General features: G+C 37.9%; 2 protein-coding genes across 8 annotated transcripts in view; one reads left to right on the forward strand and one right to left on the reverse strand.

Moving 5' to 3' along the window:
• CEP290 (centrosomal protein 290) overlaps positions 1 to 2,063 on the reverse strand; it is a gene marked incomplete at its 3' end in the record, with an annotated part of 87,999 nt that extends 85,936 nt beyond the window's left edge. The window contains exons 1-3 of one of the 3 annotated variants that reach the window (XM_082636865.1): positions 1,898 to 2,063; positions 1,240 to 1,369; positions 1,011 to 1,088 (exon numbers count right to left, since the gene is read on the reverse strand). In XM_082636865.1, coding sequence (XP_082492991.1) covers positions 1,011 to 1,088; positions 1,240 to 1,341 — 180 coding nt within the window. In that variant the 5' untranslated portion in view covers positions 1,342 to 1,369; positions 1,898 to 2,063. Of the gene's footprint in view, positions 1 to 1,010; positions 1,089 to 1,239; positions 1,370 to 1,640; positions 1,696 to 1,897 lie in introns of those variants that run through there. The other 2 variants (XM_082636866.1, XM_082636867.1) reach the window with 2 other exon arrangements.
• Positions 2,064 to 2,306: 243 nt separating this feature from the next.
• Positions 2,307 to 20,587, forward strand: part of TMTC3 (transmembrane O-mannosyltransferase targeting cadherins 3) — a 63,873-nt gene continuing 45,592 nt past the window's right edge. The window contains exons 1-4 of one of the 5 annotated variants that reach the window (XM_082636871.1): positions 2,307 to 2,484; positions 3,483 to 3,585; positions 16,976 to 17,192; positions 19,874 to 20,092. In XM_082636871.1, the coding sequence (XP_082492997.1) occupies positions 17,004 to 17,192; positions 19,874 to 20,092 (408 nt within the window). In that variant the 5' untranslated portion in view covers positions 2,307 to 2,484; positions 3,483 to 3,585; positions 16,976 to 17,003. Of the gene's footprint in view, positions 2,485 to 3,482; positions 3,586 to 10,193; positions 10,338 to 15,169; positions 15,251 to 16,975; positions 17,193 to 19,873; positions 20,093 to 20,587 lie in introns of those variants that run through there. The other 4 variants (XM_082636869.1, XM_082636870.1, XM_082636872.1 and 1 more) reach the window with 4 other exon arrangements.

The following is a 20,587-nucleotide window of genomic DNA, read 5'->3' on the forward strand; positions in this document are numbered from 1 at the left end:
AGGCTATAATTTCTAGATTCCTAAGAGTTTGAAACATCTTTGATTCCTCTTTTCCCTCAAGTCTTACATCTAGTATTGCAACTTTTCTCTTTGTAATGTTTTCAACTACCTCTTTTATTCTATTCTGATTTTCATTATTCTAGTCCATAATTTTGTCTAACTTCCTTCATAAGTTTAACCCTCTTAAGGCACATTTTTGTATCTACCAATTATAAATCAAAAACCTCAGGGCTTCCCTGGTGGCGCAGTGGTTGAGAGTCTGCCTGCCGATGCAGGGGACACGGGTTCCTGCCCCGGTCTGGGAAGATCCCACATGCCGCGGAGTGAGCCATGGCCGCTGAGCCTGCACATCCGGAGCCTGTGCTCCGCAACGGGAGAGGCCACAACAGTGAGAGGCCCGCGTACCACAAAAAAAAAAAAACCTTTAATGGCTCCTAATTGCTGATATCATAAAATACATCTTTAAAGGCCCTAGACAGCCTATTCTAAACTATACCCAACATTGTTTCCTCTACAACCTGCTATTATAAACTTTCTGCATTTGTCTCCTTAAATGTAAAGAACATGCATACTTTCTATTCCCAGTTTTTATTTATAGTAACCTCCAGCTCTAGAATCTCCTTAACACTTTACCACTACCCTCCACTTACCTAAAACTACTCATCAGTCTTTGACCTTTATAAAGTCTTCTCACACCTAAATCTCTTCCCCTCCTAACAAATCCCAACAGTAGTCAGCTACTGTAACAAGCTGTAACATAATTAACAGAGGACCTCCCTATGCTTTTTTAAACATAACCATTCTGTTTCCCCTACACACTCTGTTAGGAACTTTAGAGCAGAAACTAGCAATGTTTTTCACCTAAAATTCTCAGTTGACGTTTGAAGATATCTCATTTTTTAGTGGTCATTTAGATTTTACAAAGTACTTTCACAGAGATTAAATTAAGAAGAGATTCTTACACTTTCTCTAATAGTCAAAGCTATTATTAAAACCTACTGTATACAAACCTTCATTAGAGACTGAGTAATTCTGAAAAGGTGTATCATATTTTCTTGACTTTCACTTTTTAGCTCATTTACTTCCACCTAAGTAAAGACAAAAGCAAATATTTCATATTTTATAACCCTTAAGCAAAATACAAGAAATTTTCCAGTTGTACCATTCAGTGATTTCAGGGACAACTTAGACTATGATAGTTGTATGTATATATCTATGCATTATTTATCAATTAAGTACCTTAGATAAGGAAATCAATAAATTATTTGCCAATTCTTCTTGACGAGGCAGCTCATCTGGGTCAACTTTTCTTATTTCTTTCCAGTTTATATTAGGTGGCATCTTGAATTCTTTCACTGTGCTTTACTTTCTGTAACAATACAAGTGGGTATTAGCATTTTCAAGGTAAACAGCATTACTGTTTTTACAGATTACGCCATTACAACTCTCCACGATGTTAGCAAAGAGGTGTGGCTCCTTAATTGTATAACAGATATGTGGGTAAAATAGCCTTGATCAAAATTACAACAGTTGCGACAAATCATCAGATATTTTATCGGCTAAATTATGACGGCTTCTATGGTTAAACTAATCTAAGCTAGAACTAAGATTCTGTGCCCCCTTCCTCCACGCCCCCTTACCACCAAAGCGCGCGATGCTTGGAAGGCTGAAATTGACCCGATTCTGAGAGACAGGAGCTAGGATTGGGGGGGGGGGGAAGCGAGAAAGTAAACGATTGAAATGAGTGCAGTTGGGCCGGAGAAACCAGGGCTGAAACGAGGGGAAGGCAGATGGACTGCAAATCAAAGGCTAAGGGGCTGTTGTTTATTTGGGCCGTTAGGCTTAAAGAACCTTTGCGGGAAGAACTCTCTGTCCGCGCTCTCCAGGATCCACCCACCTAAAGCAAGCCTGGCATCCAGCGGCGGCCCCTCAGCTACCGCACCCACCCAGACGAGCCCCGCCGCCACGCGTGACAGCTCGCCAGCGCGGTTCCAATCGGACACTGGATACCGCCAACGGATCTCTAGCGAGTAGTAACGGCGGCGGCTGCTAAGCGACGCATTTCCCACCTAGCCGAGGCCGGAACAAGAGCCCGGATGCAAGCGTCGCCTACATTTCACGACCGTGGGCGATGCTTTACGTTTAGATTCCGCAGCGGGGTCCCTGGACTCTGTGTTAAGGGCGGGGAGAAGGCCTGGGATGAGGACTGCAAATCCCAGAGTGCAGTTCTGCTTGGAGGCCGGGGCGTCCTGGACGCTGAAGTCTGAGAAGTGGAGATAGGCCGCTCCCGGCGTGCAGTGCGGGAGGCTGTGACGGTACCGGGGTGCGGGGGAGCCACCTCGAGGCGGGAGGCGCGGCGGCCGAGGCGTGTCTGCACTGGTCGGCTGAGCGAGGCGGACCATGACTGTGCCTTCGGTGGCGTCTCTCGCCGCACCGCTCTTCCCGAGGTTTCTCTAAGCCATTCCCTGGTGGAACCGCTCCCAGGTGAGGTCGGGCTGTCGGTCAGCGGTGGGGGAGGAGTTGAGGGTAGCGATCCCGGCTTAATGAAGCTCTTTACGTTGGGGCCGGAGTCTGAAGAGGTGGGAAGACCCCGCCCTCTCCTTGGGCGTTTGCCGGCGACGCTCCGAGTGGTGCCCTCTGTAAGAAGAAAAAGTTTTAGCCTTCTTCTGTATCAGAATCTGTCTGTATAGTGGACTGGGGGCCGCGATCATGGTTTGGGGGCGAGTGAGGAATTGGGGACACCGCATCCTCTGACCCTGGTCGCCTTACCTGTAGCGCTATTACCTTCGCGGATTGAAGGACTTGAAGGTTGAGGAGCTAGTAGGTGTAGAGGGAAGGTTCTAGAGAGGAGAGGTTATAACTTGCCCAGGCCACTGCGGGGGGTGGAGAGAGAAGGGGCCTCAGTACTCACCAGCCCTATTAATGTCACTTGCTTGGTGACAGAGAGTGCCTTCCTGTTAAAACGCCTTCTCAGGTGTTTACAGCTCTTACCTGTGCAAGTTTTGCTCATCTGGCTGCTTTCAGCCGTGCTGGAGTATGATACACCACTAGGAAAACTTTCTTAAGAAGATGTAGACTTGAAAACCAAATGACATTTTCAACTCTTTGGAGCAGTGCCTTATTTATTTGTTTGTTTGTTTGTTTATATTTATAGCACTTTCTGTCATTTATTCCCTATAATTGATATTGAAGTTTACTTTTGAAAACAATAGGTTTCTTTCCAAACCGTTCAGTAGAAATAGCTCAGTAGAAAATAAAAACAGATATACTGATTTTGTGAGATACATTTAAAGACATTCAAAAGATTTGTAGGAATTATAATTTTGTCTAGTCCTTTACTGAAAGATGATATGTCAAACACTGTTCATTAACGTTTTTTTAAACCATGCTGTACATTATATCCCCAGAAATTATATACCTTTTAAATGAAAGTTTGTACCTGTTGACGGATCTGTTTGTTTCTATGAATTCGGTTTTTTTAGATCCCACATATAAACGAGATCACCCAGTATTTGTCCTCTGTCTGGCATTTCACTTAGCGTAATGCCCTCATGGTCCATCCGTGTTGTCATGGTGTTACAAATGGTAAGATTTCTTTTTTGTGGCTGAATAATACTCCATTGTGTGTACATACTACATCTTCTTTATCCCTTCATCCATCGATTTATACTTAGGTTGTTTGTATGGGTTGGCTATTGTAAATAATGCTGAATGAATATCACTTCAAAACAGTGATTTTGTTTTCTTCGGATATATACCCAGAAGTGGAATTGCTGGATAGTATGGTAGTTCTGTTTTTAATTTTTTGAGGAACCCCATACTGTTTTCTGTGACGGCTGCATCAATTTATGTTCCCACCAACAATGCACAAGTGTTCCCTTTTCTCCACATCTTTGCTGCCAATGCTTGTTATCTCTTTTTGATGATGGCCATTCTTAGCAGGTGTAAAGTAATTGATAATCTCATTGTAATTTTGATTTGCATTTCACTGATGATTAGTGATGGTGAACACCTTTTCATATACCTGTCAGCCATTACGTGTCTTCTTGGGAAGGAGTTCCTGTGCCCATTTTTTAATCAGTTTTTTTTTTTTTTTTTTTTTGCTATTCAGTTGTAAGAGTTCTTTATATATTCTGGATATTAACCTGTTTTCATATATATATATTTTTGCAAGTATTTCCCCTCATTCCATAGGTTGCCTCTTCATTTTGTTGGTTTCCATTTTTGTGCAGAAGCTTTTTAGTTTGACATAGGCCCACTTATTTATTTTTGCTTTTGTTGCCTTTGCTTTTGGTTTCAAATCCAAAAAATCATTGCCAAGACCAGTGTCAGGGAGCTTACCCCCTTGTTTTCTACCAAGAGGTTTATGGTTTTAGGTCTTACGTTCAATTCTTTAATCCACTTTGAGTTGATTTTTGTGAGTGGTATAAAATAGGGGTTCAGTTTATTCTTTTGCATGTGGTTCTCCAGTTTTCCCAACACTATTTATTAAAGAGACTATTCTTTCCCCATTGTATATTCTTGGTTCCTTTGTTTATTTCTGGCCTCCCCCTTCTGTTCTGTTGATCTGCGGGTTTGTTTTTATGCTAGCTGCAAACTATTTTGATTACTATAGCTTTTTCATTATTTAATCTTCATAACAATCCAATGAAATAGCTGCTTAATTTGTCCTCATTTTCCAGCTAAGTTAAGAAAGCAGAGTTTGGAAAGGTTAAATACTCTACTCAAACTTAAATAGTATGATGGAACACGAATCTTTCTGGCTAAAGGATATGTTCATAACTGCTATATTGCCTTCTCAGGCATGCTGGGAACCAGTACTTGTAAAGTGCTTATTCTTCAGTCTTACAATCTATATTAAATATCATCATATTCTAATTATGTAACTTTGATTACTCAAGAATTTGAATTAGATATTCTTCATGTTCAGTGTTTTTTTGTTTTTTGTTTGTTTGTTTGTTTTTTGACTACACTGCATGGCTTGTGGGATCTTAGTTCCCCAACCAGGGATCGAACCCACGCCCTCGGCTCTGAGCGTACGAAGTCCTAATCACTGGACCACCAGGGAATTCCCACATTCATTGTTTTTATTTGTTTTTTTTTTTAATCTTTTTTCATTCATTGTTTTAAATTCATAATTTAGCAGGGGAAGGCAGAGATGAAAGCTAATGTTTCTGGAACACATATTATGTCATTTACTACGCTTTAAATTGCATATTTATTTCTTTAGTAGTAATCTGTTATTTTTATTGCAACACCTTATTTTTCTTCTTGTTTTTTCATTCATTACAACTGTTATTTATTTATTTATTTGTTTCGTTTTGTCTGTGTTGGTCTTTTCTACCCTTACTTCCTTCACCTTCTTATTCACATTTATATTCTCTGGAACTGAAGGTACCTGGCGTAATGGCAAGTTTTTTTTTTTTTTTTTTTTTTTTTTTTTTTTTTTTTTGCGGTACGCGGGCCTCTCACTGTTGTGGCCTCTCCCGTTGCGGAGCACAGGCTCCGGATGCGCAGGCTTAGCGGCCATAGCTCACGGGCCTAGCTGCTCCGCGGCATGTGGGATCTTCCCGGACCGGGGCACGAACCCGTGTCCCCTGCATCGGCAGGCGGATTCTCAACCACTGCGCCACCAGGGAAGCCCAATGGCAAGTTTTATTCTCATTTTTCTGAAGTGAAAATAGGTTCTAAGAACCTAAGCAATTTCATAATAATTAATGAAGCTAAGGTTGTAAGCCAGGTCTCAATTACAGTCACGACTAAGTGCAAAATCTTGCTTAAATTTTGTTACTTTACTCATTCTAACAATATTTTTGGGCTTATACACTGTGCTAGACACCAGGGATGCAGTAGGAAACAAGTTAGCTAGGGTCTAGGCTCTAATGCACTAAAATATGTTTGTATCTAACTGTTAACTAAGAAATTTAACTCAAGTTGTAGTTCAGTTGCTCACTATATATAATTTTGAGAAAATCACTAAAACCCACTATTATTTTTCATGAAGTTTTCTGAATCATTCAGTTTTCACCAAGGGAAATTATCTGACAATTTTATAAATGGCTTTAGTAGAGGAACACTTGCCTGGATCTGCCTTCTTTCATCTTCATCTCTGTTGTTTTATGAGCAGTTTTATCTGACCAAAATCACTTCACAAGAAAGACTTGCCTTTTAAAAGTCTACAAACAATAAATGCTGGAGAGGGTGTGGAGAAAAGGGAACCCTCTTACACTGTTGGTGGGAATGTAAATTGATACAGCCACTATGGAGAATAGTATGGAGGTTCCTTAAAAAACTAAAAATAGAACTACCATCCGACCCAGCAATCCCACTACCTGGCATATACCCTGAGAAAACCATAATTCAAAGAGAGTCATGTACCACCATGTTCATTGCAGCACTGTTTACAATAGCCAGGACTGGAAGCAACCTAAGTGTCCATCGACAGATGAATGGATAAAGAAGATGTGGCACATATATACAATGGAATATTACTCAGCCATAAAAAGAAACGAACTTGAGTTATTTGTAGTGAGGTGGATGGACCTAGAGTCTGTCATACAGAGTGAAGTAAGTCAGAAAGAGAAAACACACTGTATGCTAACACATATATATGGAATCTAAAAAAAAAAAAAAAGGTTCTGAAGAACCTAGGGGCAGGACAGGAATAAAAACACAGACATAGAGGATGGACTTGAGGACACGGGGAGGGGGAAGGGTAAGCTGTGACGAAGTGAGAGAGAGTGGCATGGACATATATACACTACCAAATGTAAAATAGATAGCTAGTGGGAAGCAGCCGCATAGCACAGGGAGATCAGCTCGGTGCTTTGTGACCACCTAGAGGGGTGGGATATGGAGGGTGGGAGGGAGATGCAAGAGGAGGGGATATGGGGATATATGTATACATATAGCTGATTCACTTTGTGATACAGCAGAAACTAACACACCATTGTAAAGCAATAATACTCCAGTAAAGATGTTAAAAAAAAGAAAGACTTGCCTTTTATAATTGCTACCTCTGTTCTATGTACCAATCAACCTATATTCCAAATGTTAATCTCCATTCCTTTTATGCTGTCTTATCAAGAAAATGAATGGTAGCTTACTTTTCCAGCTTCTAACATAAAGCATGGCCGTGAGAAATTTAGTCTCCACTGTGCACATAAAATGTTTTGTTTTGCCTTGTTCTCGTGGAGAGGAATCAGTGTGCAGCAAGCAAACACTTGTCTTCTCCCAACATGAGGAGACTGGAAAGATTAGTAGGAGTCATTGTGAATACAGACTTTGCAAACTATGCAAGCCAAAGTTTTACTTATTGAAAAAGATATAATCATGAAATATTGAGCTGAGAAGACTATCCTTTCCAGACTAAATATTCCCAGATTTCCTATAAATTTTTCCTCTAGGCTTGTTTTTTCCATAATTGTACTGTGGGAGTATTAGGAAAAGTGAGCATTCAGTACAGTTTTGTTGAAGGAATTATGTTGTTTTGTATGCCTGTAATGTGCTCATGAGTGGTCTTCAGTTGCGTTTGGATTCTTTGCACATATATAGTGACATCCCATTTTGGTAAGCAAACATAAATCAGTCATTCCATCTGCTCAAACTGTGTGCATCTGGGTGAATATGCTTCTGTGCCTAGAAAGAGAACTGGAAGTTCCCTCTCTTAGTCTGTTTGTGTTGCTCTAACACAATACCCTAGACTAGGTGGTTTATAAACAATAGGAATTTATTTCTCACAGTTCTGAAGACTGGGAAGTCTAAGATCAAGGCATCAGGAGATTCAGTGTCCAGTGACACAGTGTCACTGTGTCATCACATGGCATAGGGGGTAAGGGATCTCTCTCAGATCTCTTATATAAGGACATTAATCCCATTCATGAGGGCTCCACCCTCATGACCTGATCACCTCCCCAAGGACCCCTACCTCCAAATGACATTACATTAGGCATTAGGATTTAACATGATTTTGGGAGGACACAAACATCCAGTCTATAGCATTCTCACAACTAACATTTAACAGCGATGTGTTACATTGTTACAATAATGGCCCCCAGTGAATTATGCTGCCCTCTATCTGTGTCCTTATGTAACCCTCTACCTTTCCCCTAACCTCTTCCCTTGCAGGTGGTTTTTTTTGGACAAAACCTAAGATGACTCCACAACTAAGCTCATGACATGCATGAGAAGTAGCGCTGTCTCTCCCTTTCTCTCATAATATGCTTCCTTGGAGAACCTTCAAAAATAGTATTGTCTTGACTCTTTATAACCTCTCCCACATTGCTTCTGGGTTTACCTTGCTTGATTGATAGTAAAAAATATGCAGTAAGCAGAGACTTGAAAAGTGCTTGTCTGTTGGGGTTTGCCCTCCAGCTCTCCTGACGACACCATTTAAAGAAGTTTAGGCTACCTGTTGAAGGATATGACCACAAATAGCAGAGGCTAGCTTTCCAAGCTGAGACCCCCCCTACCCTTTAGATATCTAGCTTTAATCAAACCAGATAACTAAGCATATATCAAATATATATCAAATAAAGACATTTATATGAAAGGATGGACTTAGAGGATTTTGGAACTGGTGAATCCAAAATCCGTAGAGTAGGCTGGCAGGCTAGAAACTCTTCACCAGGACCTGATAATGCAGTCATGAGGTAGAGTTTCTTCTCAGGGAAACTTCAGTTTTGCTTTTAAGGTGATTCAACTGATTGGATGAGTTCTATCCACATTATGGAGTATAATCTCCTTTACTTAAAATCATCAGACTATCGGGTGTTAACCACCTCTACAAAATACCTTCAGCACAACACCTAGATTAGTGTTTGAATACTACTATAGCCTAGGCAAGTTGACACATGAAACTAACCATAATGGTGGTAGTCATGAACAGTAAACATTTTGCGATGCCATTGACTCAGTGAAGATTAGCACCCCATTGATAAATCTTCTTGGTTCTGCTTAAACACCTCACCCATACCAAGTTTATAAAAGGCCAAGAAAATAGAATTGTAAAACATTACCCCAGGGAGCTTAATAATGAGAGGAAGGGAGAGAGCTCGTTTTAGTGCATGCTCATGAGCTCAGTTGTGGACTCATCTGAAGTTCTGCCCCAAAAAGCCACTTGTGGGAGTAGAACTTGGAGGTAGGGGTGGTGGTTGCAAAGGGACCCAGCAAAGACAAGCTGAGTACCACCAGTTTCCAAGGAGGAAGTAGACATAAAGGGAATTTCAGGTGACAGTCCCTAATGATGTGGGGTTTGTCCCCAAAGAATCCTCAAACACCTATAAGAGATTCATCTTGAAAATAGTGGTCAAGTAAGCTCTTTTGCTTTCCTTCCTTTCTTCTCTCTCCATTCTGCTCTAACACTATAGTGCTCAAAAATTATGTTTAACAAGCATGTAGGTAAAGAAAGAGGAGAATAAACCTTATCCTCATTCCATAACGTTAAACACGCTTCTCCTACACAGTGATCCCAAGCCCAGAGCAGAGGACAGTGCCCAAAAGTTAAATCGAGTTCAGGGTCTTGATCATTATGTTGGAGTTGAGTATTTCAATTACTGAATGAATTTGCTTTGCAACTTAAAGGGACTGCATAACTTTTTATTACTTAATTGTATTTAGAAATTATGAGATCAGTCCAAGTTTCTTTAAGTAACATTGTATAACCTTGTGTTCTTTAAGCCTTTAAATTCAACCTACAAATCTTATTCTGTTTATAAACGAACATATCCCTTTTTAATGTATAACAAATAAATAATAATTGAAAGGACTGAATACCCTTAATCAGCTACATTTAAAACCTAATTAAGTTGCCTGAATTAAAAAATGCATTTATAGTTTTAGTATATTCATTTTTATTCGAGGGCTTCAGATGCCTAACTTAAGCAAAACTTTCTCAAACAACTTTTATAAAGCTAGTAAACTAAACTTAAAACTGTAGCAACTCCCAAGGTCTTATAAAAATTTCAATATTTCTTTGTAAACTTGTCTACATTCTTAATATTTTTAACTATAAGTCTTAAATACAAAAATTGCATGGTCAATAATTTAATATTATGTATGTTATATATATTATTATATAACATTGTATTTTAAATTACAGTTTTGAAGCTAATATATCAAAATCTCGGGTGTATGTTAATTACTCTGTTTTTTTTTCCTTTTATTTCTTTTTCTTCTCTGATTGCCATGGCTAGGACTTCCAAAACTATGTTGAATAACAGTGGTGAGAATGGACATCCTTGTCTTGTTCCTGATCTTAGAGGAAATGCTTTCAGTTTTTCACCATTGAGAATGATGTTTGCTGTGGGTTTGTCATATACAGCCTTTATTATGTTGAAGTAGGTACCCTCGATGCCCACTTTCTGGAGAGTTTTTATCATAAATGGGTGTTGAATTTTGTCAACAGCTTTTTCTGCATCTATTGAGATGATCATATGGTTTTTCTTCTTCAGTTTGTTAATATGGTGTATCACATTGATTGATTTGCGTATGTTGAAGAATTCTTGCATCTCTGGGATAAATCCCACTTGATCATGGTGTATGATCCTTTTAATGTGTTGTTAGATTCTGTTTGCTAGCGGTTTGTTGAGGATTTTTGCATCTATATTCATCAGTGATATTGGTCTGTAATTTTCTTTTTTTGTAGTATCTTTGTCTGGTTTTGGTATCAGGGTGATGGTGGCCTCATAGAATGACTTTGGGAGTTTTCCTTTCTCTGCAATTTTTGGAAGAGTTTGAGAAGAATGGGTGTTAGCTCTTCTCTAAATGTTTGATAGAATTCACCTGTGAAGCCATCTGGTCCTGGACTTTTGTTTGTTGGAGAGTTTTTTTTTTTTTTTTGGCGATATGCGGGCCTCTCACTGTTGTGGCCTCTCCCGTTGCAGAGCACAGGCTCCGGACGCGCAGGCTCAGCGGCCATGGCTCACGGGCCCAGCTGCTCCACGGCATGTGGGATCTTCCCGGACCGGGACACGAACCCGTGTCCCCTGCATCGGCAGGCAGACTCTCAACCACTGCGCCACCAGGGAAGCCCTGTTGGAAGATTTTTAATCACAGTTTCAATTTCATTACTTGTGATTGGTCTGTTCATATTTTCTGTTTCTTCCTGATTCAGTCTTGGAAGGTTATACCTTTCTAAGAATTTTTCCATTTCTTCCAGGTTGTCCATTTTATTGGCATAGAGTTGCTTGTAGTAGTCTCTTAGGATGCTTTGTATTTCTGCAGTGTCTGTTGTAACTTCTCCTTTTTCATTTCTAATTTTATTGATTTGAGTCTTCTCTCTCTTTTTCTTGATGAGTCTGGCTAAAGTTTTATCAATTTTGTTTATCTTCTCAAAGAACCAGCTTTTAGTTTTATTGATCTTTGCTATTGTTTTCTTTGTTTCTATTTCATTTATTTCTGCTCTGGTCTTTATGATTTCTTTCCTTCTACTAACTTTGGGTTTTGTTTGTTCTTCTTTCTCTAGTTCCTTTAGGTGTAAGGTTAGATTGTTTATTTGAGATTTTTCTTGTTCCTTGAGGTAGGCTTGTATAGCTATAAACTTCCCTCTTAGAACTGCTTTTGCTGCATTCCATAAGTTTTGGATCGTTGTGTTTTCATTGTTATTTGTCTCTAGGTATTTTTTGATTTCCTCTTTGATTTCTTCATTGATCTCTTGGTTATTTAGTAACGTATTGCTTAGCCTCCATGTTTTTGTGTTTTTTACGTTTTTTTCCCCTGTAATTCATTTCTAATCTCAGAGTTGTGGTCAGAAAAGTTGCTTCGTATGATTTCAATTTTCTTAAATTTACTGAGTCTTAATTTGTGACCCAAGATGTGATGTATCCTGCAGAATGTTCCATGTGCACTTGAGAAGAAAGTGTAATCTGCTGTTTTTGGATGGAATGTCCTATAAATATCAATTAAATCTATCTGGTCTATTGTGTCATTTAAAGCTTGTGTTTCCTTATTAATTTTCATTTTGGATGATCTGTCCATTGGTGTAAGTGAGGTGTTAAAGTCCCCCACTATTTTTGTGTTACTGTCGATTTCCTCTTCTGTAGCTGTTAGCAGTTGCCTTATGGACTGAGGTGCTCCTATGTTGGGTGCATATATATTTCTAATTGTTATATGTTCTTCTTGGATTGATCCCTTGATCATTACGTAGTGTCCTTCCTTGTCTGTTGTAACATTCTTTATTTTAGAGTCTATTTTATCTGATATGGGTATTGCTACTCCAGCTTTCTTCTGATTTCCATTTGCATGGAATATCTTTTTCCATCCCCTCACTTTCAGCCTGTATGTGTCCCTAGGTCTGAAGTGGGTCTCTTGTGGACAGCATGTATATGGGTCTTGTTTTTGTATCTATTCAGCAAGCCTGTGTCTTTTGGTTGGAGCATTTACTCCATTCACATTTAAGGTAATTATCGATATGTGTGTTCCTATTACCATTTTCTTAATTTGGGGGGGTTTGTTTTTGTAGGTCCTTTTCTTCTCCTGTGTTTCCCACTTAGAGAAGTTCCTTTAGCATTTGTTGTAGAGCTGGTTTGGTGGTGCTGAATTCTCTTAGCCTTTGTTTATCTGTAAAGCTTTTGATTTCTCCATCGAATCTGAATGAGATCCTTGCCAGGTCAAGTAATCTTGGTTGTAGGTACTTCCCTTTCATCACTTTAAGTATATCATGCCACTCCCTTCTGGCTTGTTAAGTTTCTGCTTAGAAATCATCTGTTAACCTTATGGGAGTTCCCTTGTATGTTATTTGTCATTTTTCCCTTGGTGCTTTCAATAATTTTTCTTTGTCTTTAATTTTTGCCAATTTGATAACTATGTGTCTTGGTGTGTTTCTCCTTGGGTTTATCCCGTATGGGACTCTCTGCGCTTCCTGGGCTTGGGTGGCTATTTCCTTTCCCATGTTAGGGAAGTCTTCTGCTATAATCTCTTCATATATTTTCTTGGGTCCTTTCTCTCTCTCTTCTCCTTCTGGGACCCCTATAATGGGAATGTTGTTGCGTTTAATGTTGTCCCAGAGGTCTCTTAGGCTGTCTTCATTTCTTTTCATTCCTTTTTCTTTATTCTGTTCTGCAGCAGTGAATTTCACCATTCTGTCTTCCAGGTCACTTATCTGTTCTTCTGCCTCAGTTATTCTGCTATTGATTCCTTCTAGTGCATTTTTCATTTCAGTTATTGTATTGTTCATCTGTTTGTTTGTTCTTTAATTCTTCTAGATCTTTGTGAAACATTTCTTGCATCTTCTCGATCTTTGCTTCCATTCTTTTTCCCAGGTCCTGGATCCTCTTCACTATCATTATTCTGAATTCTTTTTCTGGAAGGTTGCCTATCTCCATTTCATGTAGTTGTTTTTCTGGGGTTTTATCTTGTTCCTTCATCTGGTACATAGCCCTCTGCCATTTCATCTTGTCTGTCTTTCTGTGAATGTGGTTTTTGTTCCACAGGCTGCAGGATTGTAGTTCTTTTTGCTTCTGCTGTCTGCCCTATGTAAATACTCTTAAACATTATAAGTACTCTAAAAATTAAATATATCTTATTCCCAAATATAATTTCAAAGTATTAAAACCATAGTTTTAATTTACTTATTTTTCCTCTATTAATTTTAAAGTTTCTTTTTGTGAGAACATTTAACCAAACAGCAGTTCGTCACCCCAACCTGAGAGGTTTCTGACCCCATACACAAGACTTGATTTTCACTACCCGATGGTGGATATCCTGACTTGTTTTGTTTTTCTGAATTACAATTACACACACACAGATTTAAAGGGAAAATAGTTCTTTATGCTGTGTTTAAGCACATCAGGTGTTCTGTCAGTTATATCTTCTTGGGACTGTCATTCAGGAATGTGCTGACCTATCTCATTGTTACCTGGGTAGTAGACCTGCTTGCATGGCTATAGTTCTGTGTTGCATCCCTTATCTCCTGATTTCCCTATCTTTTTGTTTCTTAGTACACTTCCTTATGTTATTGGGGTATCTCCTATTAGTTTCCTGAGAAGAAAATCATTAGAGGTACATTTTTGAGACCTTGAATGTTTTAAAGTATTTTTATTCTACTTTCTACTTGGCAAATTTGGGTTTATTAATATAGAATTATAAGGTAGAAATTATTATCCATCAGAAATTTGAAGCATTATTCCCTTTTTGTTTTCTGAATTTCACCCCCCCCACCCCACCCCCAGCTTCTAGCGTTGTTGGTAAAAAAAAAAGTGATTTATTTGGATTTGTAACCTTTGGTATGGAACCTGCATTATTTCTTTCTGGAAGCTTTTAGTACCCTCTCTTTGTTTCCAGTGTTGTAAAATTTTATAAGATTCTGTTTTCAACTGGTAGAAGATAGCTGGAGGGTCTAAAACTATACTAAGAAGAGTATTGAGGGCTACTCTTCATTGCAGTGCACGGGCTTCTCATTGCGGTGGCTTCTCTTTTGGAGCGTGGGCTCTAGGTACGCAGGCTTCAGTAATTGCAGCACAAGGACTCAGTAGTTGTGGCACATGGGCTTAGTTGCTCTGTGGCATGTGGGATCTTCCCAGAACAGGGATCAAACCCATGTCCCCTGCATTGGCAGACGGATTCTTAGCCACTGCCCCACCTTGGAAGTCCATCTATTCCTAGCCCTACTTCCTGAGATCCTTGGCATCAGTTTTTGAGATGATGCCAGCAGGAGTGCAGAAAACTTTTCAGCTTTTCCCCCTTCAGGTAAGGATTCACTTTCTTGATCTCTATTGAGTCACTTATTAAACATTTTACTTTTCCAGCTTCCAAAATGTGCTGTGGTCTCCTCTCCAATTGTCTTTATCCTTGTGAATTTATAGCCTTCCTTTTTTTAAAAGTATTGACTGTCATTTTACTGTGGTTGAGAAGGAGTTGAGCCGCATCTCTCCAATCTTTAAACACACACCATCAACTTTTTTTTGATAATAATGTGTACAAGACCATACTATTTAGAGATGCTAAATTTCTTCTGGATTCAAGATAAACTCTTAGGTAATTCTTCTGTTAATTGAAAACTAGACTTCTTCAAAAGGTACAGCTAATTTCCTTTCTGATTTGTCAGTTTCAGTTTAACATTTCTTTTAAAAGTCTAATGTATTCTGAAATTTTTCTGTCTCATTCTAAAGAAACTTCAGTACCTTTCCATAGGTGTTTATGTATACATACATTCTTATACAGCTCATATCTGATTTAAGGTCTCTACCTTATTCTTCTCTGATCTGACAAGAATTCCTGCAGGTATATCTCTTGTTCCAGATCTTCTGGCTCTGTGAGTGATATATTAATTTCCTATTGCTCCTATAACAAATTAGCACAAATGTGGTAGCTTAAAATAACAAATTTATTATTTTATAGTTCTGGAAGTCAGAAGTCCAAAATGGATCTCACTAGACTAAAAGTGAGACGTCAGTAGGGCTGTGGTCCTTTTAGAAGCTCTAGTGAAGAATGTGTTTCTTTGTTTTTTCCAGCTTCTAGAGGCTGCTGTCAATCCTTGGCTTGTGGCCCCCAGCCAGCCATCATATCACTCTGACCTCTGCTTTTGCAAGTCTCCTGCCTCCCTCATTCACTTGTGAGGTCTCTTATCATTGAATTGACCCACCCAAGAAAAGCTAGGATAATTTCCTTATCTCAAACTCACACCTGTAAAGTTTCTTTTGCTCTGTAAGGTAATATATTCACAGGTTCAGATGATTTACGTATTTGGGGGACCATTATTCTTCCCTCCACAAGTGATAACACTAAAGTGATAGTAATGACACTACTCAAGCTAGAAAAGTATCTCATCAGCTTGTTTTTTTAGAGTATACCTTCAAACCTTATTTTTATAGTAGGGTTGATTCTCCAGTATCCTCCAGTCCATATAGTTCTTTTTACTCTGTAAACATTCCCTCACTGAATCTTTTCTAAAACAATGACTTAGTTATGAATTGTCATGTATGAAGACCAGTCTCTAGAGTAAAAGCTTTTGTTGCAATGGGAAGGAGAAAAACCATAGTTTATATCTGTTTCATAAACTACTCCTGTGCCCCAGGGGCCAAGCAGATAACCTAAGTCCATCAAATAACTCAATCAATCGGAGTAAAAGATAAGATAACAGTAGTTAAACTGGCTAGTATACAGTTAGCATAAAGGCGTGGAAGACAGATATTTTTTTTTTTTTTTTTTTTTTTTTTTTTTTTTTATTTTTTTTGCTGTACGCGGGCCTCTCACTGTTGTGGCCTCTCCCGTTGCGGAGCACAGGCTCCGGACGCGCAGGCTCAGCGGCCATGGCTCACGGGCCCAGCCGCTCCGCGGCATATGGGATCCTCCCAGACCGGGGCACGAACCCGTATCCCCCGCATCGGCAGGCGGACTCTCAACCACTGCGCCACCAGGGAGGCCCGACAGATATTTTTAAAAGGCTTTTGATCAAGCTGAATTGGGCTTCAGGCTACAAGTTTGGACTCCTGATTTAGGTAATAGTTGATCTTTATAGTCATAAGGTACTTAAACAGCTTTATCTACATTTCAGAAAACCCATGATCAGTGTCTTTTTAAGTATGTATTTCTTTTCCCACAAGGATTCATTTAGATACTGCTGGAGCACATCATGCCAGGGTTTTTTTTTAGATATCTTATATGTATTTGTTTTTTTTTATACATATCTTATATGTATTTGTTTCCCAGGTGACCTGACCTGTGACAGTTGATAAGGAGTTCACTATCTAGTTAGCTAAAGAGATAGGTTTAAAGATTGAGTGATGTGATAAAAGGCTGTATTAGAGGTATGAAAACACATATGAAAGAGCAATTAATTCTGTCTTAGGTTAGGAATATGGAGAGGTGGTCAGCTAGTACTCCTTAAGTGGATGGAATTTGAACTGAGCTTTAAAAAATTAATTCTCTGTGAGAATTAGCATTCTATCTTTATTTTGCTTATTCTTCTATTAAAACTGTACTTATTAGAGAAAAAAATGTTGCTTATTTCATTTTATCTTCATGATTTTCCCCCCAGATTTTGTCCACAAGTGCTTGTGGAAAAGATGGCTGTTATTAACCTCAAAGAAGTAACCTTAATAATAGGCGTAGTTGCTGCTTGCTATTGGAACAGCCTCTTTTGTGGTTTTGTTTTTGACGATGTGTCAGCAATACTGGATAATAAAGACCTGCATCCATCTACACCTTTAAAAACTTTATTTCAGAATGATTTCTGGGGAACCCCTATGTCTGAAGTAAGTATATATTACTTATATGTATCTCAGATTTTAAATTATTCTGGTAGTTTAGTACTCCTGATTTTTTATCAACATTGCATTGCCATCATCATAGTAATTATGGATTTTTTTCCTCAAAAATTTTATACAAGACATAACATGTTTGTAATAAATTAGATAGGAAGTTGAAAATGTGATCATATTTTTTATAGTACTTAATTCTTTCCTTGGTTGTGTACCTTGGCTTAATCTCTTTAAAAATAATATATGTGTGTAAAAACCAAATGTGTTAGAACAGTAGGCGTAACACAAATCTAACTAACTTTATTTCTCTTTTTTCTCTCTTATGAGTCAGGCAGAAGAGATGACTGCTTGTGGTATTTAACCATTTAAAAATATATGTAACTGCAATATAAATAGATTAGACTTTAAGGGTAAAAATGCTAAGTATACATATTGCCTATTTTTCTGCAGAAAAAAATGATTTATTAAAAATTTTAATTTGTGCCATATCTCCTACCTAATACTTAATCTGATTTTATATTGAGAACCCAAAAGTTTAGTTCATGTTTATGGAGATATTTTTACTTTGCCAGTAACTTTATTTTGAAGGTCAGTGTTAAACTGTTTGGGACTAAATCTTTGTTAGCTTGGGATCATATAGATTAGATTCTAATTTTAGTTCTGTCATGTAAAAGCTGTGTGAAATAGGTGGGAACACAACTTTTAGGTGACTGAGGCATTTTCCTGATCTATAAAAGAATAATACCTTGAGGATTAATTAATTAATCTGTCTGTAGTACATAGCACATAGTTGTTGAAACATAACATATAACACTTTTTGTCATTTGTCATTCTTGGCCCCTTTCCGCATTCTCCAAATCTGGAAGCTTCTCAAGGAGGGGTATGGAATCTTTCATTCCTCTCGTCACAAACAAGTATTTTTTCTTATTAAATAAGCAGCTTATTTATTTTCCTGCAACCTTTCCTATTCTCATCAAATTCTAGCCTTTAGAAGAAATAAGTGTTTTGATAACAAGGGGAAAATATGGTACTATTATAACATATATTATTTTCTAGATAATTTATTCCCCTCTACCCATACCCTTTATCCCCAGAGACTCTTAGAAATATGTGTCCATTCCCCCAATTTATGCTAATATCTATTTTGATTTTAATCATGTCATTAGATTTTGACCTGAAAGGTTTGAAACCAAAAGGTTTCTACAACATTTTTCTGCTTTCTGTTACAAGCCATTTCAGTTCAATACACTGCCTTTAAAAAACAATTTTGTATGCTTGAGGTGAAATTCGAAGGATGTACAGGAATTAGCCAAGCAGGAAAATGCATTCTAGGTAGATAGCACTCATGTTGTGTATAGTCAATACAGACACAGATATTAAAATGCTTTTAATTTCAAAATGGGAAATGTTTGTTTCTTGTGCTTCCTAATGTTCCCTATTGGGGATGAACAGGCTTAAGTCTATAGCTATATACCAGAGTTACAGCAAAATATGCTAAGAGGTAGGAGAGCAAAGAAGGTGAGTGTGGATGCCTTTATAAAAAATTACAAAAAATAGGGCTTCCCTGGTGGTGCAGTGGTTGAGAATCTGCCTGCTAATGCAGGGGACACGGGTTCGAGCCCTGGTCTGGGAGGATCCCACATGCCGCGGAGCAACTAGGCCTGTGAGCCACAACTACTGAGCCTGCACGACTGGAGCCTGTGCTCCGCAACAAGAGAGGCCGCGATAATGAGAGGCCCGCACACCACGATGAAGAGTGGCCCCCGCTTGCCACAACTAGAGAAAGCCCTCGCACAGAAACGAAGACCCAACAGAGCAAAAATTAATTAATTAATTAATTAATTAACTCCTACCCCCAACATCTTAAAAAAAAATTACAAAAAATAAATAGGATAATATTTTATATCTTTTTAACTTGTGTGTTTTATTCTTTTGTGTGTGTGTGTGTGTTTTATTCTTAAATCTGGTTTGATTTTCTCTTAAAGTAAAAATATTTCTTGTTAAATGTAACTTTTAGTTTATAAAGAAATTCAGTACCTCACATAGAATTTGATTTATTGCCAATAGAGTCTGCAATAACAAAGGTATCTATTCTCTAAGAAAGTTTTTGCTCTTGTATTACTCTCTGTGTAGTATGTTTGGTTTAATATATTCAGGTTTATACATTATGGAGGTGTTTTTTCAAAAGACAACTAGACAGTACCTTTTTGAGTCATCATTGTTTAAACTGCACTGGGTAAGCATTCTGTTCTTACGTTTTCTTTTGAAGATCTAACCAGCAGTTACATGAATGCTTGTATTGGTAATAGTTTGGGTAGCAGGCTTTGGAGAGAAATCCTGTGCTACAACTTGATTAATATCACTATTGTCCTACTTTTTAAAATCTGTGTATTGAAGAGGAATTAGTAGTTAGGTCTTCTTTTACTGTTAATTCTTTGACTACTATATATCAGAGATGAAATTGCCTTGTTTTTGTACAAAGGAAATAGGAAAACACACACACACACAAAAAACCCACATAGAGCTATCTTTCATGTTTGTATTATTCTTGGGGCATTTCATTATTTTACTGTTATTTCTCAGCCAAATGTAGTAAAAGCAGTGATTAGTTTATGTACCCAGAAGGACCGAGATACTTTAATAATCAATGATCGATGATTCTTTTTTCCTTTTAGGAGAGAAGCCACAAGTCTTACCGTCCTTTAACAGTATTGACATTTCGCTTAAATTATTTGTTTAGTGAACTGAAACCTATGTCATATCATCTCCTAAATATGATTTTTCATGCTGTGGTTAGTGTGATATTTCTTAAAGTCTGCAAACTCTTTCTGGATAACCGGAGTAGTGTGATTGCTTCTTTACTTTTTGCAGTGCACCCAATACACACAGAAGCAGTAAGTAAAACTATAAATTGATGTTTTTTGCATTATTCCTATACATGTCTATAATGGTATATATTTTTTAAGGAAAAAAAAATTAACCATGACTTTAATCCAAGTATTTGAAGACTCCTATTGGTACAGTATCTTAACTTACTAGTGTAGAGTCTAACTTTCCTACTATATAAAATTTTTTTAAACAAATTTTGAAACAAACATTTATTCAAGAACGTAAGATGTAATCACTCAACTTTAGTGATGTAAAATATAAATAAATACAGTAGTTTGCTAATTTTTTTATGAATAAAGATTTTAAATATTTGTCAACTTGGCATTTTTTTGTTTCAAAGGTCAGAAAATAATAAGAGAAACTTACGTAAGGGATGAAAATTTATCAAAATACATGCAAACATGGACAGATATCCTAACAAATGATGCTCAGTAATTTCTTATTGTCTATTGCCATGTGTTTAAAAATTGTGAGCTGTCTCTACTATTGCCAATATGCTC

The sequence above is a fragment of the Mesoplodon mirus genome, assembly GCF_964341445.2.
Source record: "Mesoplodon mirus genome assembly, chromosome: 11".
Lineage (NCBI taxonomy): Eukaryota > Metazoa > Chordata > Mammalia > Artiodactyla > Ziphiidae > Mesoplodon > Mesoplodon mirus.